Raw genomic sequence first — 26,883 nt, forward strand, 5'->3', positions numbered from 1 at the left:
GTGCATTGCAAGGGATTTATAATTAACATGGAAACATAGGCAGAGTCAACAGGGAACAACTTTTGTCCCTGTTGAAAATGATGAAACCAGATGAAACCATTTTGAATAATTAAATCATCAATTTGCATTTATTTTGACAATGCTTAATCAGCTATAACAGTATTGGGTCCATTCCATTTTTTAACTCAGACATAATGTCTTCATATTAAAGTTCCCATATTCTTTGGTAGTGTATTTCTAAATGTGGGCACATGGTAGCTTAGTGGTTAGCACATCCGCCTCACGGCAAGAAGGTCCTGGGTTCAAACCCTTGGGTGGACACTTGGGTCCCTTCTGTGTGGAGCTTGCATGTTCTCCCTGTGCTGCGTACTCTGACCTCCTCCCACAATCCAAAAACATGACTGTTAAGTTGATTGGAGTCTCTAAATTGCCCATAGGAGTGAATGTGAATGTGAGTGTGGTTGTTTGTTTGTGTGTTGCCCTACAATACACTGGTGCCCTGTTGCTTGCTCCCAGTGTGAGCTGGAGAGAGGCATCAGCAGACCCCTGCAACCCTGAAATAGGACAAAGTGGGTCAGAAAATGGATGGATGGATGAAACCTAAATATGTGTGACTGTGATTGTTTGTATGAGGGATTTGAAATAATTTCTGCTGTACACCCTGATAGATGGGACACACCCGATAATACATGACAATCAAACAATTGATTTGCTTCTTGTTTTTTTCTTCCTTGTTTATTTATTTATTATTCCTTTCCACTTACTATTCTATAAGGGATTTAGGTTCATATCTGCTCTCCTCTTATCAATTAGTTTGAAGTAGTGGTGCAAGTGGCACATTATTGGTCATGGCCGATATTGGCTTTAAAAATATGTATCGGACATCAGCCATTCCTCTGATATAATTAACTGATAAAACAACAGGCTTTGCCTCCTTGATTAACCCATTAACCCATAAGTAGATGCCTCATTGATCCCCTGTGGAGAGTTGTGACTGCTGTTTTTTCTGTGAGGAACAGACTGTAAATTAGTGGAAGTAAGAGGCTCTTAATAATCTCAAAGACAAATTATTCACTAATGTTTTTTTTCATCATGTATAGTTAGGACACAGAATGCTTGGACATTCTCGTAAAAATGCTTTTTTTACCACTGAAAAACAAAAAACATTGGTAAATAGGTAGTAACTGTTTTAAGTAGGATAAGCAGCAAGTATATTTATTGTTTGCTTTAAACAATATTCATGAATAAATATGAAATGTTTTACATAACGTAAGTTGAAGTATTCTTCTTGTTTTGCACAAGTAATGATTACTGATGTTGTTACATCAAATTAGTCTGTGTTTGCCAGCAGGCCAATGTGATGAAGAGTATGCAGAATAATTCTGTACGTTATTACCACTACATAATCTAGAGGATCTCTGCATAGGTGTGTGGGGGGGAAATCATTGGTATCAGTTATCGGACAAAAATCCAATATCGTGTGTAGCAAGCTGGTCTCCTTGCTGATGGCACTTTAATTAGTAGGCGGTGCTACCCAATATATGCACGCATATGGTAACGGAATTTACTTCGGTAAAAAAAAACACGGCCTGATCCTTTCACTGCCTTTTAACGCAGTCGCTTAAACTACGTTACTTCCTTCGTTCACAATCCTTACAACAGAGCTCCTGGGACGTAATATTTGAATGTAAACCGACATGGTTTGTTAAATGTTTCAATAGTACACATATAAATGTACTACAACAACAAGATACAATGTCTTGTAGAGGTAATAGCAGTAGAACAACTGTACACACTATATCACAAACCAAGCAGAGAGACAGTAAAAACAAAAAAATACCCTCTAACACACATTGTAAGGCAGAGAAAAATAAAAACCAAAAGGAGTTTGACTTTATACATTTAAAACAAAAGTAAGACTGATAAGTCAGATGTCATTTTTTTTGCCATGATCAGTTTTCTACAGTTTTGAAGAGGAAAATTACAACTTAAAGTCATTGATAAAATGGTTGAGGCAGGGGTGAGACCTTCTCCACCAATTAAATACTTAGATACTTAAGTAATAATAATATACTGACCAAAATATAATAAAATGTGTACATAATAATAATAACAATAAAAACTGAAATGATGCACCCACGTCTATTATTTATTTAATTTTCATTAGTCCAACCAGAGCAATGAGCAGCTTGAGGGTTTGTACAGTGACACGCAGTGGGGAGGAGGGAAACTACATCTGGCTATAATATAGGCTGCGTCCGAATAGTCTCTCCTATGTCCTCTCCTATCCACTTTTCCTTAACCCCTGGAAGTGTTTAAAGGTGCAGTCTGCGACTCTCAGATCCCTCTCTCCACCTGTTTCCCCACTGCTCTCTTGCCCTGCCTCCAAACTTTCCAAAATCCCTTCCTCAGAGGAGCTAACAAGCTAACGTTAGCCAGACAGCAACATCACAGTAATATAACATGCTCTGTTAAAAGCATATCACTGCAGCGCTTCTCTCTCTCTCTATGTGCACACACCTCAGCAGCAGCAACAACACAGTGTCACTTACAGCAGCCCAAACGGAGGCAACGCATGCACCACAGAGCTCTAGTGTAACAATTACACATCAATCATAATGTAAATCAAGCAGCAGTAATTACCTTTCAAGAAGAAAAGTCGCTAATTCCATCTTCTACTCCTCCAGACTATACACTGTAAAAAAGACAGTGCTTCAGCCCCGGACTGTGAGCAACAGCTGTCAGACAGCCCATCAAACACAATCTTGGCTCTGATTGGTTCTTTTTGCTCGGTCGCGATGCATTCTGGCAATCTGCCAAAGGCTGCAGGAGCAGCAGGGGGGACTCAATGAGCCTGTTTTTTACACAAACTACTAGTTTGATGTAAGGCTGTCCTTACATAGTGACAGATTTAGCAAATATGACAAAAAGTCACTTTTATAAGAGTTGCAGACTGCACCTTTAAACCATAACTTTTTTTTTTTTTTTTTGACAAATTCTTAATAACTACCATAAGCGTAGCAAATCCCCCAAGTGAACAGGCTGCTAAGAGGAATATTTAAGTCTATAAAGATTCAACTTTACTGTCAAGATTGTTTTATAACACAACCAAATAACCATGTATGATTAAAACAAAAATACAAATGTGTGAAGTACTTTAACAGTGCAGTGTTTGATGCAAGATGTACAGTGAAGAAAATAAGTATTTGAACACCCTGCTATTTTGCAAGTTCTCCCACTTAGAAATCATGGAGGGGTCTGGAATTTTCATGGAAGGTGCATGTCCACTGTATGAGAGATAACCTAAAAAGAAAAATCCAGAAATCACAATCTATGATTTTTTAACAATGTATTCGTGTGATACAGCTGAAAATAAGTATTTGAACACCTGTCTATCAGCTAGAATTCTGACCCTCAAAGACCTGTTAGTCCGCCTTTAAAAGTCCTCCTCCACTCCACTGTATTATCCTGAATCAGATGCACCTGTGTGAGGTCGTTAGCTGCATAAAGACACCTGTCCACCCCATACAATCAGTAAGACCCAAACAGTCAGCATGGCTAAGAGCAAAGAGCTGTCCAAAGACACCAGAGACAAAATTGTGCAACTCCACAAGGCTGGAAAGGGCTACGGAGAAATTGCAAAGCAGCTTGGTGAAAAAAGGTCCACTGTTGGAGCAATCATTAAAAAATGGAAAAAGCTAAACATGACGGACAATCTCAATCGGAGTGGAGCCCCATGCAAGATATCACCTCGTGGGGTCTCAATGATGCTAAGAAAGGTGAGGAATCAGCCCAGGACTACACGGCAGGACATGGTCAATGACCTGAAAAGAGCTGGGACCACTGTTTCCATGGTCACTGTTGGTAATACACTAAGACGTCATGGTTTGAAATCATGCATGGCACGGAAGGTTCCCCTGCTTAAACCAGCACATGTTAAGGCCCGTCTTAAGTTTGCCAATGACCATTTGGATGATCCAGAGGAGTCATGGGAGAAGGTTTTGTGGTCAGATGAGACCAAGATTGACCTTTTTGGTCATAATTCCACTATGCGTGTTTGGAGGAAGAAGAATGATGCATACCATCCCAAGAACACCATCCCTACTGTGAAGCATGGGGGTGGTAGCATCATGCTTTGGGGGTGTTTTTCTGCTCATGGGACAGGACGACTGTACTGTATTAAGGAGAGGATGACTGGAGCCATGTATTGTGAGATATTGGCCAAAAACCTCCTTCCCTCAGTCAGATCATTGAAGATGAGTTGTGGCTGGATCTTCCAACATGACAATGACCCAAAGCACACAGCCAGGAAAACCAAGGAGTGGCTTCGTAAGAAGCATATCAAGGTTCTGGAGTGGCCTAGCCAGTCTCCAGACCTAAATCCAATTGAAAATCTTTGGAGGGAGCTGAAAGTCCGTGTTACTCAGCAACAGCCCAGAAAGCTGACTGATCTAGAGAAGATCTGTGTGGAGGAGTGGGCCAAAATCCCTCCTGCAGTCTGTGCAAACCTGGTGAAGAACAACAGGAAATGTTTGACCTCTGTAATTGCAAACAAAGGCTACTCTACCAAATATTAACGTTGGTGTTCAAATACTTATTTTCAGCTGTATCACACGAATAAATTGTTAAAAAATCATAGATTGTGATTTCTGGCTTTTTCTTTTTAGGTTATCTCTCATACAGTGGACATGCACCTTCCATGAAAATTCCAGACCCCTCCATGATTTCTAAGTGGGAGAACTTGCAAAATAGCAGGGTGTTCAAATACTTATTTTCTTCACTGTATATTTATGAATGGCCGTTAAATTCATTAATCCGACACCATGTAGTTCGCAGACATTCGACAATCAGGCAAAGGTGATCACCTTTGCAGGCTAAGAGTGATCAAGAATCGACCCGTTTATCCTGTAGTGTGCTATTTTACACATTAATAACTTCATGATTAAATGTTTGTTCTTGTTTTTGGTTATTATGAAAAGTTAATAAATTATTGTACAGTCTGATGTATACATGTCGTTCCTCATTGTGAAGCATTTATTGAGTGATGTGACAGAAAATCAGGAGGAACTTATAGACATTAGGTTAAGGTCAGTAATTTCAATCAGGGCCAAAAATGTAGCTTTTAAAATGTGCAAATTACAGAGTTTAAAGTAGGTGAATGGACAATTACAAAATGTGTATTAATAGAAATAGACAGTTGATATGTGAAAAGATTTTTATTGAATAGATAATGATTTGTTTAAAAAACAAGAAAAAAAAAGAAACAAAGAACAAGTGTAAAAATGAAGCAGTTTTAGTCCTCTGGCTCACTGATGGAGTCTGTTCCCGGGTCCTCTTGAGGTGTTGGAGGTGCTTGATTTGTTTCTGTGTGGGTATAAAACAGATGTAAATCATTAGACTATAGGTGACATTGTGTAATCTTTGGGAATGTGTGTTTGTGGTAGTGTGGTAGAAAGAAATAGCAGTACTGAACCAGATCAGGGAAATCCTCAGTGTACTGAAGTAAAAGCTCTTAATGACATCATCACTGCAATTTCCCCAAAATATCAAATTTTTTGCCAGTCCTAATATGCCTTCAAATTTTCACGAGTTTTTGAACATGTTTAGGCCCTAAAAAATGCTATCACTGTTTTGCAATAATAATAATAAAAACAATAATAAAAATGAGGTGCATTACAATAGAGTCCTACTTGGGCCCTAATAATACTAAAATATTGTCCAAGTTCAGATTCCTTATTTTTACACAGAGACTTTTTGTTGACCCAGAGGATAATACATTGCATAAACATTTCGAAATGTTTGAGAAAAACAGAAAATAATGGCTTGTTTTCATTTGTGCATTTATGTACAAAGTATTTGGCATGCAACATAAACAGGTTAATGATATATTTAGATTCATCTGTTAGCTTTTACAGAAAAAACCCCAAAAACTATATGTGCACATCAATGTCATATTTTTTTTACCAGGATCTTTCCAAATTGTTTTGGTGAATGTGCAGTGCCAGAAGATATGAGGAATACTTTTTGGTTTAACAGAACAGTATGAACAGGGAGAATCATTGTCTTTTTTAAATTTTGTCATGTATTGTTTTACTGGATACATTTTATGTAGAATTTTAAAATAAATGTCTGTCACTTTATTTGTTATTATATATTTGGAAGTCAATATTTAAACCTTTGTCCAATGAATATTATTAAGGAGCTGAGTCCAATAGACAGTTATTTATTGTATTGTTTGAAGTGACAATGAGTTTTTAAGGGGTGAACAACATCGGGACACTTCTGATAGGAGCGCTTCAATCACAGCACCTGGAATAGCTCTTATAACCTGAAAAAAATAATTTAACGAAATGGGAAATTAAAATTTTTCAACAAATTGGTCATAGTTCATTTGTATCCATTAGAATTTACGGAAGCGGATTTGGGCCACAGTGTTTTTTTTACTTTAAAACTCAGAATTCTGAGAATAAAGACTGAGTCTTCCGTACGAATTCATCAATTGTGCAACCAAGTTAATTTTCCTATTAATCCAGTCTCAATCGTTTATGTAGTGGCTGTTATTGTACAATGCATCCGCATTATTCCAAATATAAACCTATGAGGACAAAGATTGTGCTTGTAGATGAGGTTCCACGCCAATAAAACTGTTTGTGTCAATTCGACAGTTTGAGGAGTGTTTTTGTTTCAGGCCAATCCGTGACAGAAACATCACCTTCTCCACACTCCAGCTCGGCAGGAAGCGATCATGCACCAGGACAGGGTTACCAGCCTTGAATGAAAGCTCAAAGAAGAAGAGCGCACACGGGCGCGGACAACAGACATGTGCGTATGCAAGGATATGAAATCACCGGCCGCCATCTTGGTATACTGAACAACTGACAGCAGCGTATTGTCAAACGACACATGGTTGGGGTTTGTGATTTTATTCTCACTACTCTGACGTTCAGAGTTATAAAGAGTTTTACAATTCAATATAAAACATTAACTATAACAACACTGAAAAATGAAGCTTTGCTGATGGAAGGTCTAGATTAAGCCTAGGAAATCGTATCTATATTGATTACAGTCATATACTCTATACATACTACAAAGACATATTCACATTATCATGACAATTACATGTTTATGTGCAGTAGAATTTAGCTGTTTTTTTTTTTTTAACTATTTCTCATGAAACATTGTCTTATACCCCTTTATTTCAATATAAATGTTATTGTTTGTTTTACCTGCAAACTTTCTGTAACTGTTATAACATTTGGCATAATCCCATATTCTGTCTAATTTAAGTTGTTTAATGCTAGAAAGAGTTCTCTATTTTGGTTACTTTGTATTGACATGCACAGCAAACCCACCTTATTTACTCCAATGTTTACTTGAGTAATACTGTCCTTTTCTGTCCAATGAGCATACTGAACAGTACTGTTGTTACTATTATTATTGTTACACATTTTTATTTATTTCAGGACCTAGAGTATAGGACTAGATAGAAGGTAAACATTTTAGTGGTTATAAGCTACGGTACACCACTATGGCGACAGTTGGCTTCACTTTTTTCAACCAATGCACTATCCAGCGGTGAGTCACGCGGGGAGAAATCTACGCGCGAAAGCTGGAAGCCGGAAGTGAGAGCGGCTCTTAAGGAAACGGCGTTTAGTGTTTTGTCCCAGTCACTGCTCTCTCATCTACTAACATCTACTTTAATATGGCAGATCCCAAGGTTTGTGCTTGTTTTCTGGTTCATATACTGTCTAATGTTTGCACTTAAACCGGAATTTTCCGATGATCGTTCTATATATCGGTGTCGTTAAGTTTGTTAAAGGAAACGACGGATGCCGACAACGATGTTGTGTGTCGTGATTATATATCAATCATGTTCCAGCGTTTTCAAATATACGTGATCGTCACATTATTATTATTAGAACTGGCAAACATATTTAAACGCACTATCTGGATTTATCTCCAGAGTTTCTGTAACATCTGAATCATTGTGAAGCGCAAACTGAGTCAGCGTGTTAGCGTAAGGTGTTATTGTACCTTTACGTTGGAACATCTAGAAGAGGTTAGCTTACGTTAGAAAGATAATCATTGGTTTGTCTAACTATTGTTAGAAGTACGTGACAGGGCGCAATCTACATCCTAGCCACAGTTGGACTAACTCGTGGGCTGCTGTTGCTTAGCATTAGCACTGGAAAAGTGTTCAATAAATGATGGAAATTATTTCGGTTCAAATTAGCTGCTGTGTAAATCATTTTTTGTTTCCAAATCACAATTTCACTCAAATACAATCATTTGTACAATCATTAGCTCATTCTAAACTTAATATAGTATTTTTGACCTGATCTTTGAACTATAAAATGTATCTACCTTTAAAGACGTAATCGACAAACTTGATAAAACTATGTTAGGAAAAGAAACGTGAACAATGGGGGGTTGTTGCCAACCAATTTTTTATTATTATTTATCAACTAAGTTGTAGTTCTTCCACTAATGACTAATATTTTTTACTAATTTTTCAATTAATCTACAAATTAAAAAAAAGGGTGTTTTATTTTGTTCATATTTAAAATAAAACTCAAGGACCAAAACATAAACTCACATGTAAACAATATAATTAAATTAACTTAAATAGATAAAAATTACAGAGTAGGACATTTTTCTCATTTAGTGCTGCCACGATTAATAGACAAAGACAACATCATCACAATTGTTTTTAGTCTATGCATCGTTTTTTCTGATGACTTAGATTTTTGCATTTTGTTTATTTATTAAACATTCAATTTTTTTTAATTGATCTTCCATGTAACATTAGTCACTTGCTGAATTATTTGACTTCTCTCTTGAGTTGCACTGTAAAAATTGTATAGTGTCATTGAAATATCCCAATTAGGAACACTCGCCTGGTTTGTGTTACGATTTGGAAAATGGAAATATTTAGGGATGCACCCAAATAAAAATTTGTTGCCGAAGCCAAATAAAAGATAAACTCTTGGCCAAATACCGAATATGGTTGTTAACAGCCTAGAATACATTTTTAGACATGTTTTTTTTTTTAAAGAAAGCAAATGTTTATTGAATATTCTGACAATTTTTAAATATTCCAGTAGCCTTTGCTTTTCAAAAAAATGTTTTTCATTTATATAAGCCCTTCAAATAAAACAAAACATGCATTTAAAAAAAAATAATAAAGTGCATTAAAGGGGAGGTATGATGAAAAAATGACTTTATAATGGTTTTGCTACAGTGATATACATCCTTTAGCCTCATTCAGAGGGACAAAGAAAGGGAAAAAAATTTGTAAAAAGTCAGCTTTAAACGGGATAGTTGGATTTTGCCCACGTTGGCAGGTAATGTCACCTAACACGCCTCCTAGAATGTGAGCTCCTCCCTCTCCATCTAGCTAACAGCTAAAGCAACACTGCGTTTTAATATAGAATATATATTATACTTTATTGCCTTATATGTAAATGCAGACTGCACTAGTTTTTCTGCTGCCGATCGTGTTTCAAATTCCGCTCTAGCCAAGTCATTTTCATTGTGTCCTTGGGCAAGGCACTTTTTTCCACATTGCCTCGTATGAGTGAGTGAGTGTTGGTGATGGTCGGAGGGGCCAATGGCGCACGATGGCAGCCTCTCTGTCAGTCTGCCCCAGGGCAGCTGTGGCTACAATAGTAGCTTACCACCACCGTGTGTGGAGTGAAAGAATAATGCACATCAATGTAAAGCGCTGTCTATGATAAAGCGCTATATAAAATCCAATGCATTATTATTATTATTATTAATGTATTTTAGCTTGGAAGTTGTTACATTTAATTTTCATAAATCATAGTGGGCACTTTGATAGATGCATGAGGTTACTTTTTATAAGAACTTAACAGAATTAGAATTTGTTGTAGCATAGGAATGTGGAATATTTTATCGTTTATGATTTATCGTCAAAAACATTCTCACTGGTAAGAATTTGTCATCCCACGATATAAATGATAAATTCCCATGTCGGAAATTAGCAAGGGCCACGCGCCATTTGTCCCTCAATTTAGCTAAGAATGCCCCCCCAAAAAACCTGTGTTCCACGAACCAAAACTGCCCGTTTGTTGTGAACTTTTATTCTCTGGAGCCGAAAGCTGTTTACAGAAGCTCTGACATGCACCGCCCCCGCACACACCGACATCGGTCTGTGTGCGGTGCTCGTCTCAGCTACCTGAAGCTGCCGTGCTGCGATACATCATGGACCGCTACTTGGTTAAAACCAGACAACCATCCAACAAAGTGAACCAATTCAAGTTCCTCCATCAGATCCACCCAAAGTTCCACAAACACGGGGACAGAGATGAACCTGTAGCAACGATTATGAACTGGAAACTCAACCAAAGCTAACTATGCTAAGCTAACACACAGACTGGGCTAAGAGCTAATGCTAACCGCTCCATATAAGGAATAATAGACCAAGTTTTAAAAAAAAAAAAACACATCTTACTGTCATAAAGCCACAGAGAGTCATCGATTTGTTTATGGTCAGATTTAACACTTGTATGGAATAGAGATTTAACGATTCACTCAACTCCCGATACGATTCGATTCATGATACTGGGTTCACGATACGATTCTCTCACGATTTATTTTACAAAATGGGACTGTAGACAATTTTGTTTTTGGGAAAAAAAACTCGAAAATACGTTACTATTTTCCTTTTATTTTTTATTGTCAAAAGAATTCCTTGATAAACTATTCAAAACAATGCAATTTAACTAAAAATAAATCTTGAATGAAATAAATAAAGGAATAATACAAATGAAAATGAAGCCTATTAATTTAAATTCTGGTTCTATAATAAACAATGCAAAACTGCATAATAGTTATTTTTCTTTTTAAAAGTGCAACTGAAAATGTATTTTGTGCCTTAACAATTGGACTTTTAAAAAAAAAAATTACGTCATATTTGTTTGGACCAGCAGAGGGCGCTGGTAACACAGTGGTCGGTTGGCATGCAGATATCTTGCAGTGAAGAAGAGAAGCTATGCTAGCAGACAGAGCTAATAGAAAAACGTGACTTTTACAGATATTCAAGTAATATTACAGATATTCTTTTGGTGCTAAAGGGGTAATGAATCATTTATTAACATATTTAAGAGTAGAAGGCAGCCAGAAAGAAAGGATTAGCAGACTCCGCCCGCCGCCTACACTTGTGGATACACTCTGCTGGTTTAAAAAAGTACTGCGATTCAATTTTCAGAAAATCGATATCAACCGTGATACCTATGAATCGATTTTTAACTGCCTTACGATTAATCGTTACATCCCTAGTATGGAAGAATAAAAGCTAAACATGTCACACGTGTGAAATAAATGTTTTCATGAATAATAACTATTCATTCATCCCAATTTGTGAAACGCAATATTTTTAAATTATATTTTATGTGTTCACAGACAAAGCTGGTCCCATTAGACTAATGTAACTATTGAGATTATTACACCTAAATATACTGAATGATTAAATCATCAGCTTGATCTGATTTAATTATGGGAAATCAGGGAGTTATTTATCAATCATGACTTTGTCACTCATTATCAGATAAATAAACAAGATTCATCAGCAGTAAAAACACTAATGGAGTTTTTTTTTTTTTTTTTTTTTTTTTTTTATCATTATCGGGATACATTTTTTTGTCTAGCGCCCATAACTATTGTAGAAGCAAAAGTTAAAACTTTTTAGAAAAATGTATGTTCACAGTTTGATAAACATTAGCGGTGTGCCATCTATGGAACCTCGCAATTCGATTATTAAGCAATTATCACGTTTCTTTTTACCTCACTTTATGGCTATTTCATACTTTTAAACAATTTATTAAAGTTACCAAACAGATCTATCACTAGAGATGGGCGATATTGACAAAAAAAAATGTATCCCGATAATTTCTAGTATTTATCACGATAACGATAAAAATCATGATAAATAAAAAAATTCACAACTTAGTGTAAACAGGTTCCTTACAAACACAAATAAATCTAAATACATCAACACATTTAAAAAGGCTACAATAACTGCTGACTCACACAGCTCATGAGCTGATATTTTATGAAATATATTTGTGCATGTGGATCACTATCCACAAGTGTAGGGCGGAGTCTGCTAATACTTTCTTTCTGGCCGCCTTCTACTCTTAAATATGTTAATAAATGATATCCCCTTTAGCACCGAAAGAATATCTGTAATATTACTTGAATATCTGTAAAAGTCACGTTTTTCTATTAGCTCTGTCTGCTAGCGTAGCTTCTCTTCTTCACTGCAAGATATCTGCATGTCAACCAACCACTGTGTTACCAGCGCCCTCTGCTGGTCCAAACAAATATGACGTAAATCAGTGTAATCACGGTTTTTTTTTTTTTTTAAGTCCAATTGTTAAGGCACAAAATACATTTTCATTTGCACTTTTAAAAGAAAAAGAACTATTATGCAGTTTTGCATTGTTTATTATAGAACCAGAATTTAAATTAATAGGCTTCATTTTCATTTCTATTATTCCTTTATTTATTTCATTCAAGATTTATTTTTAGTTAAATTGCATTGTTTTGAATAGTTTATCAAGGGATTCTTTTGACAACTAAAAATAAAAGGGAAATAATACAGTATTTTCCCCAAAAAAAAAGAATATTTTTCAGTCATTTGACTACAGTCCCATTTTGTAAAATAAATCGTGAGAGAATTGTATCGTGAATCGTATCGGGAGTTGAGTGAATCGTTATATCCCTAGCTAGTGGTCATTTTCCTGTCATTTAGTTATTACGAAAAACAATCAATTTTGAACATTTATGAATTGTGAAATCGTCACGTTTCGAATCGCGATTAATCTAATAATCGACGTATTGACACACTTCTAATAAACATACGTGTTATTGATATTGGTACTTGAATTACCATTTGCTTTTTCTCACAAGTTTGAAATATGTTAATTGCAATGTATATCATATTGTTTAGTATCGGGATATATCGTACGGGTTAATGCTGGGCGATATATTGATATTTTAATTTATATCGATATATTTATAAGCACAATATCACATGGGACAATGTACTTTGTATCGATATAGTTTATTTTGTGTTAAAATAGCAACACATATATTTCCATTGGCCACAAGTCCGCACCTATTTCTCCTCTCCTGCTGGTTTAATTATTTAGTATGTTTAGGTGCAATTAGGGCTGGGCGATATGGCCTTTTATAAATACCGCGATATTTTTAGGCCATGTCACGATATATATCTCGATATTTTGCATTACCCTTGAATTAACACTTTGATGCACATAATCACACCAGTATGATGATTCTATATGTCTACATTAAAACATTCTTGATCATACTGCATTAATATATGCCAATTTTAAACTTTCATGCAAAAAAGGGGATATCACAACTAAGTCAAAGTTGACATAACTGTATTTATTAAACAGTGAGTGGCTCAAACATAAAATTGTCAACAGAAAGTGCACGTTCTGTGCAAAATTGTCACAGAGACATTTGAAAACAAGACATTAGTGCAGGATGCAACTCACATGGCATTTCAAAACACAAAATTAAAGTGCACTTTTTGTACATAATGTCACTACAATATTTTAAAAACAAATAGTGCCCTTTTGTGCATGTTGTCATTAAGATGACATTTCAAAACAACACTAAATTTAAGTGCACCTTTTGTGCATAATGCCACTAAGATATTTAAAAAAATAAAATAAAAAAAAAGTCCGAGTTTAACGGTATGGTCATTTTCAACACCGCACAGACTACAAGCTGCGATATATCGAGTATATTCGATATATCGCCCAGCCCTAGGTGCAATAATAATAATAGTTACATTAGTCTAATGGGACCAGCTTTGTCTTGTGAACACGTGAAATATTATTAAAGAATAGTGAATAGTGACATTATTATCATGCTAACATTTATTTCACGCAAGTGTTAAATCTGACCATAAACAAATCGATGACTCTCTGTGGCTTTGACAGTAAGACGTGTTCTTTTTACTTAGTCTATTCCTTATATGGAGTGGTTAGCGTTAGCTCTTAGCCCAGTCAGTGTGTCGTGGGGTAGCTTAGCTTAGTTAGCTTAGGTTGAGTTTCCAGTTCATAATCGTCGATATCAGACAAAGTCTTTTTTTATTATTATTTTTATGCTGCAATGTATTTATACAATGTAGAAATGCTTATTGATTACTTATAGTGTTGTTTGGTGCATAATAAGAGTACATGAACAAAAGCAAATAAGCAATAAAAAAAACTAATAAATGAAGTGAGAATTATATGGTTGAAATTTCAAAAATCATTCGGTTTCCTTTGCACATCAATTTATGTTTAACTGATATAAATGATCAACTTAAAATAACAAATCCACTGTCAAAAAAAACTATTTGACAATAATGCTTCAACATAATAAACCATAGAGGATAAAATACAATAAACAGGAACTGATTAACTGAGGAAAACAATATATTTTCTGGATGACGTCACTGGTGTTTTATGAGATTGGATGTGATCCTCCTTTGTATGTATATAATTTGTAAATATTGTTTAAACATTGTAAATATGGCAGCGCCTACACAGTGGCTCTCCTATTGCTTTACCGTCTCTGCCTCGTTTAAAGCCAAAATAGTTCCAAATGGGACTTTTGGAGTTTTTTTTTTTTTTGAGCAAAATTAGTGATTCCACTGACAACACTGCGGCAGACTCGCAGCTTGGGCCCATTGCTTCTGCCATGTGTCGTGTTTGTGGCTGTAAGCTGTGCACGCGTTCAGGCGAGACAGAACTTTAACTTGTTTGTTTTGAAGCGAGTATCTGTTGAAGCGGAGCTGTCTTCATGGAGTTGGTTCTTGCCAGCATAAACACACAAACAGCCAATCAGCTACAGACGGGTGGACCCAGCGTGCGGAAACAGCCTATCATATCTCCGTACGTGACCAGTAACAGGCAAACAGCCAATCATTCAGCAGCTGTGGAGTTTGGTTGCCATGTTGGTTTGTTTTCATGTAAATAGCGTGCAGTGAGTTTCGAGGCAGCTGCTATGTAACGGAAACTGGTACCGGTAGTATCGTAATCCACGGTAGTGGATACAATTTGGCACTGCGGTGTGCCGTGGGTATCATGCAACTATACTCCAGAGAGTATAGTTGCGTACTCTCAGGCCCTCGCTAATTTCCGACATGGGAAATTATAGTTTCTGTCGTGAAATGACATATTCTTACAGGTGACAATGTTTTTGATGATATATTGTGAACGATAATACATCACACATTCTTACTTCATACTAGGGGTGGGAACCTCTGGGTATCATGCAATACGCGATACAAAGCTCACAATAACTATTAACTCACGATATGACGATACTGCGATTACCGATATATTGGTCAGAAATCAATCTACGATTATCTATGACATAAGAAAAAAAGATTAAGTGAAAAAATACAATCTTTATTTTATATCTCTAAAAGGTAATAAATTGAAAGTGTCCTATGAACAGTGACACTATTTTAGTGCAACATATCTGTAAATAAGTGTCAACATACCAATGTAAACAAATAAGTATTTCTAATAGTGCTTTCTGTAAACAAAAAATAGGGTCTTTCTTACCAGTGACACCATTATAGTGCAATATTCCAGTAAACAATATATTGGTTCCTTCAACAAACAGTGACAAAATTCCTGTGAAGGCGTACCTGCACATTTGATAGAAAAAAGAGAAAAGGTTTTGAAAAAAAAAAAATCGACACTTAGCGGGAGCATATCGATAATCGATCGTGCTGAAAATTATCGCGATATATCGCTGTATCGAGATATTGTCACACTCTTACTTCATACATGCACCAACACATTTCAACTAAAAATGTATTTTGCCGTTTCCTTCTCTCATTGTTGACATGGTAATCAAATTGTGTTACCAGTCAAGATGCGTAGCCTTATTGGTTAACATTTAATACACCATAAGTGTCTGTAGTTAGACGGTGAAAATAAGCACAAAGTTCCTTAAAATCAACTTAAATATTTATACATTTAATTTTAGAGGTTTCACATTGGCCGTTCTGTGTGAGACTTGGACAAATGAAGGACTAGGGCAAAAACAATTAAATTACATTATTTATAAAAAGAACAATAGTATTAGGAAGAAAAAAACAAGTGTTTTGGATTATAGTAAATTACTATTCTACTGTGTTTTTTAATTCCAGGATGACCATGACACTACTGCAGACAGTGCAGAAGATTCCAACCACGATCCTCAATTTGAGCCAATCGTGTCTCTTCCTGAGCTGGATGTTAAGACATTGGAAGAGGACGAAGAGGAGGTCTTTAAAATGTGAGATGATATAAACTGTGTGTGTGTGTGGGTGTGTCTAATGTTACTTAAAGTCTTGTTTATGCCTTCTCATCAGGCGTGCCAAACTGTATCGTTTTGCATCTGAAAATGATCCGCCAGAGTGGAAGGAGAGAGGCACTGGAGACGTAAAGCTGCTGAAACACAAAGAAAAGGGCACAGTACGCCTACTAATGAGGAGAGACAGAACCCTGAAGATCTGTGCTAATCATCACCGTGAGTGATGTATCATGATTTGTTGTACACTCCAAGGCTTTCCAAATGAAATAGTTTGAATCTGGAAGTGAGGTTGTGCTGATGATTTCAGCTTATGAGAGATATAATAGTTTATTACCGCCTATTTAATACAGATTAGAAAATAATCCTGTAAGCCAAATATAGTACAAGATGTTTTTCTGACTGATTCCCTAAAGGCAGGCATACACTGTGCTATTTTTGGCCTATTTTGAGCCGATTTTTGACTCGTGTGTCTGTTTTTGGGATCGGGAAGTGAGTCTCAGGTAAATCGCGTGTAGTATACATGGGGTCACGAGAAGAAATTAACTCTTCACGACCCTCTCCCGATCAGCAATCGTATGGTCATAAGGAAATCATACACGTTTGAAATCCAGTCGCTCCTCCTGAGGGTATCTCACTGTTGAAGCAGTGCCACGGACCGGCTTACCTTAAACGCTCACACTGCACATGCACAAACACCGTAGGACCACTGTCAAATTGACGGACTGTACTGCCCATGTCTGTCCAGCTAGTTCCTGGTTCATCACATTGCCATCTTTTCTTTTTTTAAAGCTCTTCTTTTTGCTGAGATTTGCAAGTGTCTCTTCACTTCTGAGTTCTCCTTCTGTTTTAATGGCGACTCTTCAGAGTTCTTCTAATTTGTACGTTGTATTTCCGGAAACAAGACCCCGACCTGTTGTGTATGGATGTACAGTTTGAGCAGTTCCTCAAGTACAACCAATTCAGTGGGAACTTTTGGTTTACAAAATAAGTCCATTGGAGCAACGTTATTAGAATGATATATTCAAACATCTCATCAGAGCTACAGAAGATCCATGGGACAAGTTGTTCTGTTGTTGTGGACGAGACCATCGATACCAGGGATTGTAGAGTCTTAAACATCGTAGGTTAATGATAACTTCTGATATGTCAAATATTCCGGCCCCTAGTGGTGAAATATCTGATGCATCTTTTTGTCCATTTAGTTTTGTTTAATCATTACAGTCTGGAATTATGTCATCAGGATCATTTAATGAAGTTAATTTAAACTAAAATTAAGTTCATCAAAACTTAATCAACCTGATCAGATTCAGTAAACTATTGATCCCTGAGGGGAAATTGGGTGACATTAATACTGTTCTCCCGATATGTAGACTTTTTTCAAGATTGGCCAATATCACCCGCCCTCTATAAGGAAGGGTAAAAACACTTTATTATTGGGGGATATAAAAAGAGAGGGCAGTGTTACACCTAGGTGAGGGGGAAGGGAACAGGGAGGATAGACTTAAGGTAGGAAATAGGGTGGGGAAGTGTTGATTATTTTAAAGTGAGATGTGGAAGTGGCTGTACTTTTTGTTTTACTTAGTTGTGTACGGGTATATTTCAAGTTCAATAAATATTCTATTGGTGTATTTAATTTCTAATATATACATTTATATCATGAGTGTTTCAATTGTCTTTCATAATCAATGTTCTTAAAAAAAAAAAAGGATATCGGCCATCAGCTGAATTTTTTTTTTTTTTTTTTTTTAAATCGCCATCGGTCTTTAAAAATCCCATATTGGTCGACCTTTACTTTATGACCTATAAATAATTAAGAAAGAGCAGTCACAGTAATCATGTCAGTACAACTTAAATCTGCCTTTTAAACTTACTTTTGTTTTTGACATGTTTTTGTTTATTTGTTTTTTTATTAGTATTCATTTTGTTTTCTCACAGGAGTTAAAAACTAATTATTTTTTTAAAAAATTATAAATATTTCTAAACATAATGTAATTTTAAAAATTAAAGTCTAAAACACATAATTATGGAAAAAAATCAAATGGATTTTATAGGGCTCTACATGAGCATCATAATTATCATTACATAAACTACTCTCAAAGATGCCTCCATGACTGTAGCAGCTCATTGAAAGAAGACTTCTACTAATGGGGTTTATTTATTTATAAGAAGTGACCCAAGATAAGTCTTCATTTTTTTAACATCTGAATAGGCATTCTCCAGGGCTCCATACTGGAACCGTTGCTCTTTAGTTTCTTACTTTCTTCATAGATGACTTGTCCCTAATCTGCCGTGGTGTCAGCCACTATCTCTACCAAGGGACAAATATTTATTCCTTGTTATTGATTTCTGGAGTTTTGTTAGGCTTTATTTACCGGCGATTAGTTGCTGCATTCCGATCATCTGAATTAGTAGATATGTCTTTAATTATGATGTTGCCGTTATCATACTTTTTTATCAAACACTTGCCCATTTACTATGATTTAAATGAATAAAAAGCAAGTGTTTTTGAGCAGTGTTGCTTCCTGAATGCAGTAGGAACTAATCGCCGTTAACTAAAACTCCAGAAAAAATAACCAGAGGAAACAGGTATCTAACGTATTGCCATGAACTTTTTCAGACAACTTTTAGAAAATGTCATGTGGTTGATTTGATTTATGTATTTTGTGACTATATGTACTATTTCCGCATTGTTTGCCTGTTGAGAAATTCATTTTAAACTTAACTGGGATGTTACACAGGATGCAGACACACTCTGTTCTTTGCTGCACACTTCAGCATGGAACTTTTTCTGTCTGCTACATAAACATGCAGAATATAACACTTCAATGGTTTTCTAGACTGCTGAGTCAGTTATGTTCTGCTACATTACATTTTAGTTTTCACATTAACATTTTTTTTACAGGAATTACTTGAAGCACAATCTATTTTTCTGCACAAGAACATGGATAATCCTTATATTTGATACGTGGATTATGTAAATAGATCACTGCTGTCTCTGGCGCAGCGGCACACACTACGCACCTGTTTGATGTGCGTATGTTTTCCCGTGCGCTGATCTGATGTTGACATTAACAGTTGTTTAATAAAAGCAGGCTTACCACTAAAACAAACGTAAATGTCATTTGTATGAGAAAAAATAGGTTTGAATTGTCGGTTTCAGGCTCTGATATAAAATACCTAATGTCTGTCGAACCTATAGGTTTCACTTTTGCTTTGTCGGCTTCAGATCAAAGCTTGAATATGGTTCATATCATAAATAGTCTGTGTTTAAAAGCAAATCTGCACCACAAAACGCCAAAACAAAATGTGTCCCTTTTGATTGGTTGATTACAGCCCTACACTCAAGCATATCAGTTAATACATATATGTAAAAGTTACTCTCATGGCAACATACAGGAGGTCCTAGATCAGTGGTTCCCAAACTTTTTTCTGGTGACCCGTTTTAAAGAAATGACAAACCATCGTGACCCAATTCACAATACGCCTTGTGTATAAACTGTAAGAGAAGCAAATTAATGTTCCTGACTATTTTCCCCACCATTTCTGCATTACCTTATCTCATCTTGAATAGGTAAACCACCAATTTTGTTTCATGGATGTTATTAAATACACATTACTACTTTATAAATCACACCAAATAAACATTTTTAGGCAGAATTAACAGGCAATATCATTGTTTTTATTTTCTGTCATCAGTAAAACATGGCCTACATTTTGATTACTTTTAAATCAGTCAAAAATAAGTGCATTTTAGGTAGTTAACTGTGTCCCCGACTGCTCCATGGAAGAAAATCTGCATTAACATCTTCCTCCTTTTTTCTCACATAGAAGCATTTAAAATTTTAGTTGTTAATAATGGTTTTATTTATTCATATAGAAATGTAAATGGTGTATATTGATATGTCAGGCTAGGCCAACAGATAATATTGTTCATGTCGATGTTTGCAAAGAATGAATGACTAAATCATACTGGATTTGTTCTGAGATGAAGACGAGCTGACCTACAGATGAAACATTGGCTCCCAAACCACGTCAACAACTTTGAGATGAGCAAGAAATGTTGTTACCATATAGTTTATTAATATTATTACATGACCATAGTGTAAAAACAAGGGAAGTTCTGAATACAAGTCAATGAAATATTGCTGCTGCTTCTTTCAGGATTGTTATTGTTTCTTAGCTAACCAGCGACTAACAAGCTAGCCTGCACCACATTAGATGTAACATTCATAATATTGAGGAAATATTGCAGCAAGCATATCATAGTACACTAACAGGGTGAAATAAAACCAGGATTAGTAACGGAGGTATGCAGGACGAGCTGCCCCGATGGCTGTATTTCTATTTGTTCCGCAGGGCTCCGTCCTCTTCCCCTGAACTGGTTCTTCAGCTAAACAAGTTTAGCTCTAACTTAGCTCCAGCTCCAACAATAGCTCCAAACGAAAACTCCGTCCTCTTGGTGGACAAGCCCTAAGCACCAGGAAGCAATGTTCTCTTCCTCTGACCACTGCTGTGTCTTTTTGGACTCACTTTTAAATGTGCACTAACACAACAAGCTGCTCACAAGCTTAAAAAAGGCTGCTTTTAGTGTTTGCAGGACTGTCGATAACCAACCTAGCACCCACCCACTTAGTGGTTTTATCGTGGCTCAAATGTGTATTGCAAATATTAATATTAAAAGACTAAGTGATATTGCAAATTTTTTTGGTGACCCAAATAAAATCTTCTGTGACCCAGTCTCTGGGAATCAGTGCTCTAGATTGTATCCCAGCCTTCTCGTGCTAACTGTTTGTTTTTCTTTTACACAGTCACTGTGTCAATGGAGTTGAAGCCTAATGCTGGCAGCGACAGGGCGTGGGTGTGGAACACATTTGCAGATTATGCAGACGAATGCCCAAAACCCGAACTCCTGGCAATTCGCTTTTTGAATGCAGAAAGTATGTGTTCATATCACCTCTCCAATATAACAATTAAACATGCTCAATACAGTTCAAATTGAGTAAAAGCCATATATTCTGTTATGTTTCATCACAGATGCTCAGAAGTTCAAGAACAAGTTTGACGAGTGCAAGGATGAGATCCAGAAAAGCCAAGAGGGAACAGGTTTGTAACACCTAGCCCTGAACTTTTTCAGACAACTTTTAGAAAATGTCATGTGGTCGTTTTTATTTAATTTTTTACTTTTTGAGAAATTAATTTTAAACTTAACTGGGATCTACCAGTTAGCGACCGTGGCTCAGGTGGTAGTGGGTCGCCTTCTGATCGAGAGGTTGGGGGTTCGATCCCAGTACCTGACTGTGTCGAAGTGTCCTTGGGCAAGACACTGAACCCTAAGTTGCTCCCAGTGGTCGACTAGCGCCTTGCATGGCAGTCCTGTCCTGCTGGTGTGTGAATGTGAGAGTGATTGGGTGAATGAGCTGATATGTAAAGCGCTTTGAGACTGCTTCAGTGTGGTGATAAAGCGCTATATAAAATCAAGTCCATTTACCATTTACCATCTAACACAGGATGCAGACACACTCTGTTCTTTGCTGCACACTTCAGCATGGAACTTTTTCTGTCTGCTACATAAACATGCAGAATATAACACTTCAATGGTTTTCCAGACTGCTGAGTCAGTTATGTTCTGCTACATTACATTTTATTTTCACATTTACATTTTTTTATGTTGAGATTTACCTCCAATAATGGAGTTTGTGTACATGCTCTAAGGACTGGGATTATAGGGTTCTGGTAAAGGACAGTTTGTTTTTATTTTGCAGTGTATGCAATGCCTGATATAAAAGAAGCACAAATACATATTTTTAATTGAGTGCAGTGTTGTAGCGAAGGGAGGAAAAGCCACCAGCTTAATCCAACATTTAAAGCAAAAGCATCAGTTGGAGCACAGCAAAGTATTAAATTGGTGGGGTCTGCTATAACTAGAGTGGCAGGAAAGCCAAAAAACTAGTCCAGAAACTTCAATTTATTACTGCTTTTTGCCGTTTATTCAAGCAGAGTGATAACAGACAGAATAAATTGTGTGTAAACATAAGAGAAGCATATCCAAGTGTGAGCTTTGTAGTCGGGAGGAGCTCACGCCAGCACCCCCTGTGCAGGCCAGTAACTACAGACTGATATGTGCATTCATGTCAGAGTCTCGGTCTAAAACATTTGTCACTAGTCTCTATTGAGAGAAACGTCGCCAAGTGCCCCACAGTTGTGCCCGTTCATGAGGATACTGGTAAGGGACTATAGGTTTTGAAACAGGGAGGGGATGGGGGAGCGGGTTGTTTCTATACAATTCTCATGATTCTCCATACTGTGGCTTTTAATAAAAAACAAATACCGGTAATAAATGGATGTTTCTGGACCAGGGAGCGGCGCTGACTTGTATGCATTCACGATGGGAAGAGTGCATATAAAGTACAATATGGTTTAAAATGTAAAATGTTTCAGCCAGTTTGTTTTAGGAGGAAACAAACTGCATAAAGTGGTCAAATTACCACGTTTTGACTCAGAGTCCGGACTTGACGTGAACGCTCCGATAAGCGATAGTTCTTGGTAAGAAAAGCGGATGTAGTAGTAAATCAATCTGGTTTCAGTAAAAACTGACCGTAAAAGCTGTAAATGGACTGATGCAGTGAGTATAGCATCCCGCATACATGCCCGTTCTGTTTGGCCGAGTCATTTGAAGGACACCCTTACAACCAATAAACTGCAGCCTTTGTGACGGAGTGGCCTTTATGTGGATTTTTATGTATATCATCCTTTGTGAGAGAGTCTCAGATGAAAAGCAAGGAGGTGGGTGAAGGATAAACTGTATCTGGATGATAGATCCACGTTTTGTCAACCTTCATCTGAAGTCGAACGCTGAAGCCGAGAAGCAAGTGTCACGGCTAACAGACCAGGCTGACCCCAGAGCACTTCAATATGTTGCTTTTTCTTAATAAAAGCCAGTTAAGACAAATGATGAGAAATCCTGTCCTTGTTTAATGCCTTTGAGCAGGTGTTGGTCGCTTGCACTCGTGTTTTACTTGAGGAGCACTTACAGTTATGTTCATAATAATAGCAGTGTGTTTAAAAAGGTGAGTAACCGCAATTCTTCAAATCAATTGTATTTTAATGAACACAAATGCTTTGGGGACACTGCACATTCTATTTCAAAGCAAGAAAATTGGAAAAAGTAATAAAAATTGATAATATTTGACAGAAAGTGAAGAAATACAATGTTTAAAAAAATATCATTGTTGACACATCTGCTGGTGTGTTTGGGGTCATTGTCTTGTTGAAACACTCATTTCAACATAAGACAACATGACTTCTTCCAGTATTCTGATGATCTGGTATGTGATAAATAGGACCAACACCATAGTACGAGAAACATCCCCATATCATGATGCTTGCACCACCATGCTTCACCATCTTCACTGTGGCTTGAATTCAGTGTTTGCAGGATGTCTGACAAACTGTCTGTGGCCCTTAGACCCAAAAAGAACAATTTTACTCTCATCAGTCCTCAAAATATTACGCCATTTCTTTTTAGGCCAGTTACTGTGTTTGGCATATTGTAACCTTGTCTTTTTGTTAACAGTGATACTTTGTGGGGGCTTCACATAGACATCGTCTGATTGTTACAGTACTCATAGGCAATTTGATCCTCCTGGAGCTGATCATTGGCTGAGCCTTTACCATTTTGGTTAATCTCTGATCCATTCGAAGAGTCGTTTTTTCTTTTTCTTCCCCACCTTTCTGGTTTTGGCTGCCATTTTAAAGCATTTGATATCATTTTAACTGAACAGCCTATCATTTTCTGCACTTTTTTATAGGTTTTCCCCTCTTTCAATAATTTTTTAATCAAAGAATGAATGCTCTTCTTCTGAACAGTCTCTTGAACAACCAATTGTACTGTTTTTCAAGGATAAATGAACAGTCAGCATATGCAGCATCAGTTGACTTGATCCTTAAATAAGGGCGACCTGTTTCACACCTGTTTTTTCACATAATCAATGACCTCACCAATTGAACTCAGCACTGCTATTTTTTAGAACACGCCCCTTTCAGTAAATGTTTTAGTTTCATAGAATGAGCAGCATGCATGTGATGCCTGTTGGTTTTCTAAACCTTCTAGAAACTTACTTGCAGTGTAGAAGATGAAATTCTAACAAAAACAGTGATTTATCTTGCTAATGATGTGGGACTGCTATTATTTTGACCACAACTGTATGCTCTTTAGTATTTTTAGCAGAGCTCTACGCTGACATTTCTCCTAAACAACGCAGACCAATCAGGGATACGATCAGAATATATTTTCAGGCATAATTACATTTTCTCTTTTTTTTTTTTTTTATTTTTTATTTTTTTTAATTAACATTCTTAAACTGTGCGTCCGACTTAGGACTGATATCTTTTTAATATTTCTATAGTTTAAAGAATAAATTCTTAATGCTTGCACTAGGAATGTTACTGCATTGTTGCAAGACCAGGAAAGTGTGGAAAGTGCTTTTTATTAATTTTGATTTACACTTTTAGTGAACATTTTTTACAGACCTTTAAAAAAGTTTCATGAATTTTGATGTCGGAATGTAGTGGCAGATGTTTAAAAGTGGGTTGAGGTCGTGTACAAAATAAAAATCATTGTAGTGTTTTAGCTGATCATGCATTATTGTTCTTTTGCCACAGGAAACACAGACTGTACAAATAAGGTGGCTGAAAAACTGGAAGAGCTCTCAGTGAAAGACAAGGCATCGGTGGAAGAGGAAGAACAAGATAAAAAAACAGAAAATAAAGATGCAGGAAAAGAAGTTACAGCTGACAAGAATTAGGAACCAAGAACTTGAGTTGCTTACCTTCAATTTATCATTTTCTGCTCTTTTTCTACAGTTGGTCCTCAATGAACTGATTTTGCTTTTTTCCTTCCCCCCCCTCTCTCCTTCAGAAGTACACAAATTGAGAAATTATTACAATGAACAAAAGTCCATTCAACCCACTGCATCCTCTGTTCATCCTGTCATCTACAGGTCAATTGTACTTTAGAGAAGTTATGTAGAGGGTTGTGATTATACTTTTCACAGTAGTTGTTTTTTTTTGTTTTTTTTAGCTAAGTGAATAAATATGTAGCCTGCTTATTTGCAGCACAAGGTCAGGTTTCAGCAAACAGGGTGTAGAAAATTCCGTCACGATATGCCCTGATAATGCTTTCACTGTTACGTGAAAAAAGAAGTACGTTAAACAGTAATCAGAGGGCACCATGGAGGTTTCTGTAACTTTTGTGCACTCATCTGAGGGCCGACTTAAATTTGGTTAGTGTCATGGTTCTGAGGCATCAACCAGTGACTAATTAAAAAAAAAAAAAAAAAAATGCCTTTTTATTTTTTTTTTAACAGACCACAGGAAAAGTTAAAGCAGTCATCAGTTCAGTACAGCAACATGGTGACCAACATTCTGGCAAGAAACTTGTTTATTTTCCTTTATATCACAACATTCCTAGCTTGTAGCATAATGTGAAACTGCTCTTTCTCTGTATCAAGCCCCACTCCCCCTTCCCTCTACAATGCATCCAATAAATCTGTAAATACATGTACATGGAGGAAGTACTGCTTATCACCCATTTTGCACTCGATCTGAGATGTTTCTTCCAACTTGGAATAAAAGCTGTCAAAAACCATGTCTTCTGTCATTTGATTAATTTGTATATAATGAAATTGACACTTTGCATCATGAGTCTGATATCATCCTGATTAGCCTACAAGTTTGTTTCCCCCACCTAATATGAAAGTTTAAAATTGGTACAACCCAGAGAGTTTTGTGAATGGCTCTGTGTGTGTGTGGAAGGTTCCTTTAATGCTGGAGCTGAATGAACCTACCAATCATTAGGGCGTATTGTTCCTGAGGGCAGGCCATTGGCTGTCGGTGCCTGATTCTTTCAACGCATACGTGCAATCTTTACAAATTTTGGGACGAAATATTTGAATGTATGACATTTCTTAAATATTTTAATAGTGCATGCATGACTATTTTTGTGGTAGTTTTAATTACTTTTTTTTTTTTTTTTTTAAAGGAAAAACAAATGCAAGATTAAACAGAAAATGAAATAAATCCCAAAAATGAATATGAACTCACTCAAAATGTACATTTCTAATTCTTTTTAAATAGCACAAAGTGCCATAAAATGGGCCGTCTGGACGTAGACTCGTATAGGAGCTCATGCCTGTGACCTATCACAGATACCACAGCACTCCTGCGTAACTACAGAAACAGTGAATAAAACCATTTGGCTTCCCCTGTTCTTTCTCTCTCAGGCTGAGAACAAGGGTTCTTAGAGGAATTTACGACCGGTTTGTCAAAGACACCCTGCATCTCTACAGAATTAACAATGAACACATTTTAAAAGTGGACACAGATTTTTGATACAAATTGAAGTATTTTTCCTGTGCTGTGTCATTAACTCTTATTCACAGGAAACCAGGAAATTCTTAGAATAAGGTTACTTACAGTAAAGTTACAGTTGAAGTGTTTTTTAATGAATATCTTCCATTAACATTGCAAGCA

The 26,883-nt window shown here is 36.5% G+C and overlaps 1 protein-coding gene and 2 non-coding genes across 3 annotated transcripts; all 3 read left to right on the forward strand.

The window, feature by feature from the left end:
* Window positions 1-7,593: 7,593 nt before the first annotated feature.
* ranbp1 (RAN binding protein 1) lies at window positions 7,594-25,999 on the forward strand. Its single transcript, XM_028458583.1, has 6 exons — window positions 7,594-7,717; window positions 16,208-16,335; window positions 16,412-16,569; window positions 21,162-21,290; window positions 21,388-21,456; window positions 25,015-25,999. The coding sequence occupies exons 1-6, from the start codon at window positions 7,703-7,705 to the stop codon at window positions 25,155-25,157; spliced, it is 642 nt and encodes a 213-aa protein (XP_028314384.1). The 5' UTR covers window positions 7,594-7,702; the 3' UTR covers window positions 25,158-25,999.
* On the forward strand, window positions 19,095-19,223 carry LOC114470480 (small nucleolar RNA SNORA77). Its single transcript, XR_003674879.1, has one exon. It is a non-coding gene; the product is annotated as a small nucleolar RNA SNORA77 (small nucleolar RNA).
* Window positions 21,864-21,992, forward strand: LOC114470482 (small nucleolar RNA SNORA77). The gene has a single exon (XR_003674880.1). It is a non-coding gene; the product is annotated as a small nucleolar RNA SNORA77 (small nucleolar RNA).
* Window positions 26,000-26,883: the final 884 nt, after the last annotated feature.

The sequence above is a fragment of the Gouania willdenowi genome, chromosome 9 (genome assembly GCF_900634775.1).
Source record: "Gouania willdenowi chromosome 9, fGouWil2.1, whole genome shotgun sequence".
NCBI lineage: Eukaryota > Metazoa > Chordata > Actinopteri > Blenniiformes > Gobiesocidae > Gouania > Gouania willdenowi.

Excerpts from the sequence above, each read along its gene's own strand:
- ranbp1 (XM_028458583.1), top strand. Across the intron at positions 16,570-21,161 it reads GATCTGTGCTAATCATCACC|TCACTGTGTCAATGGAGTTG; the intron begins GTGAGTGATGTA and ends TCTTTTACACAG. Across the intron at positions 21,291-21,387 it reads TCGCTTTTTGAATGCAGAAA|ATGCTCAGAAGTTCAAGAAC; the intron begins GTATGTGTTCAT and ends GTTTCATCACAG.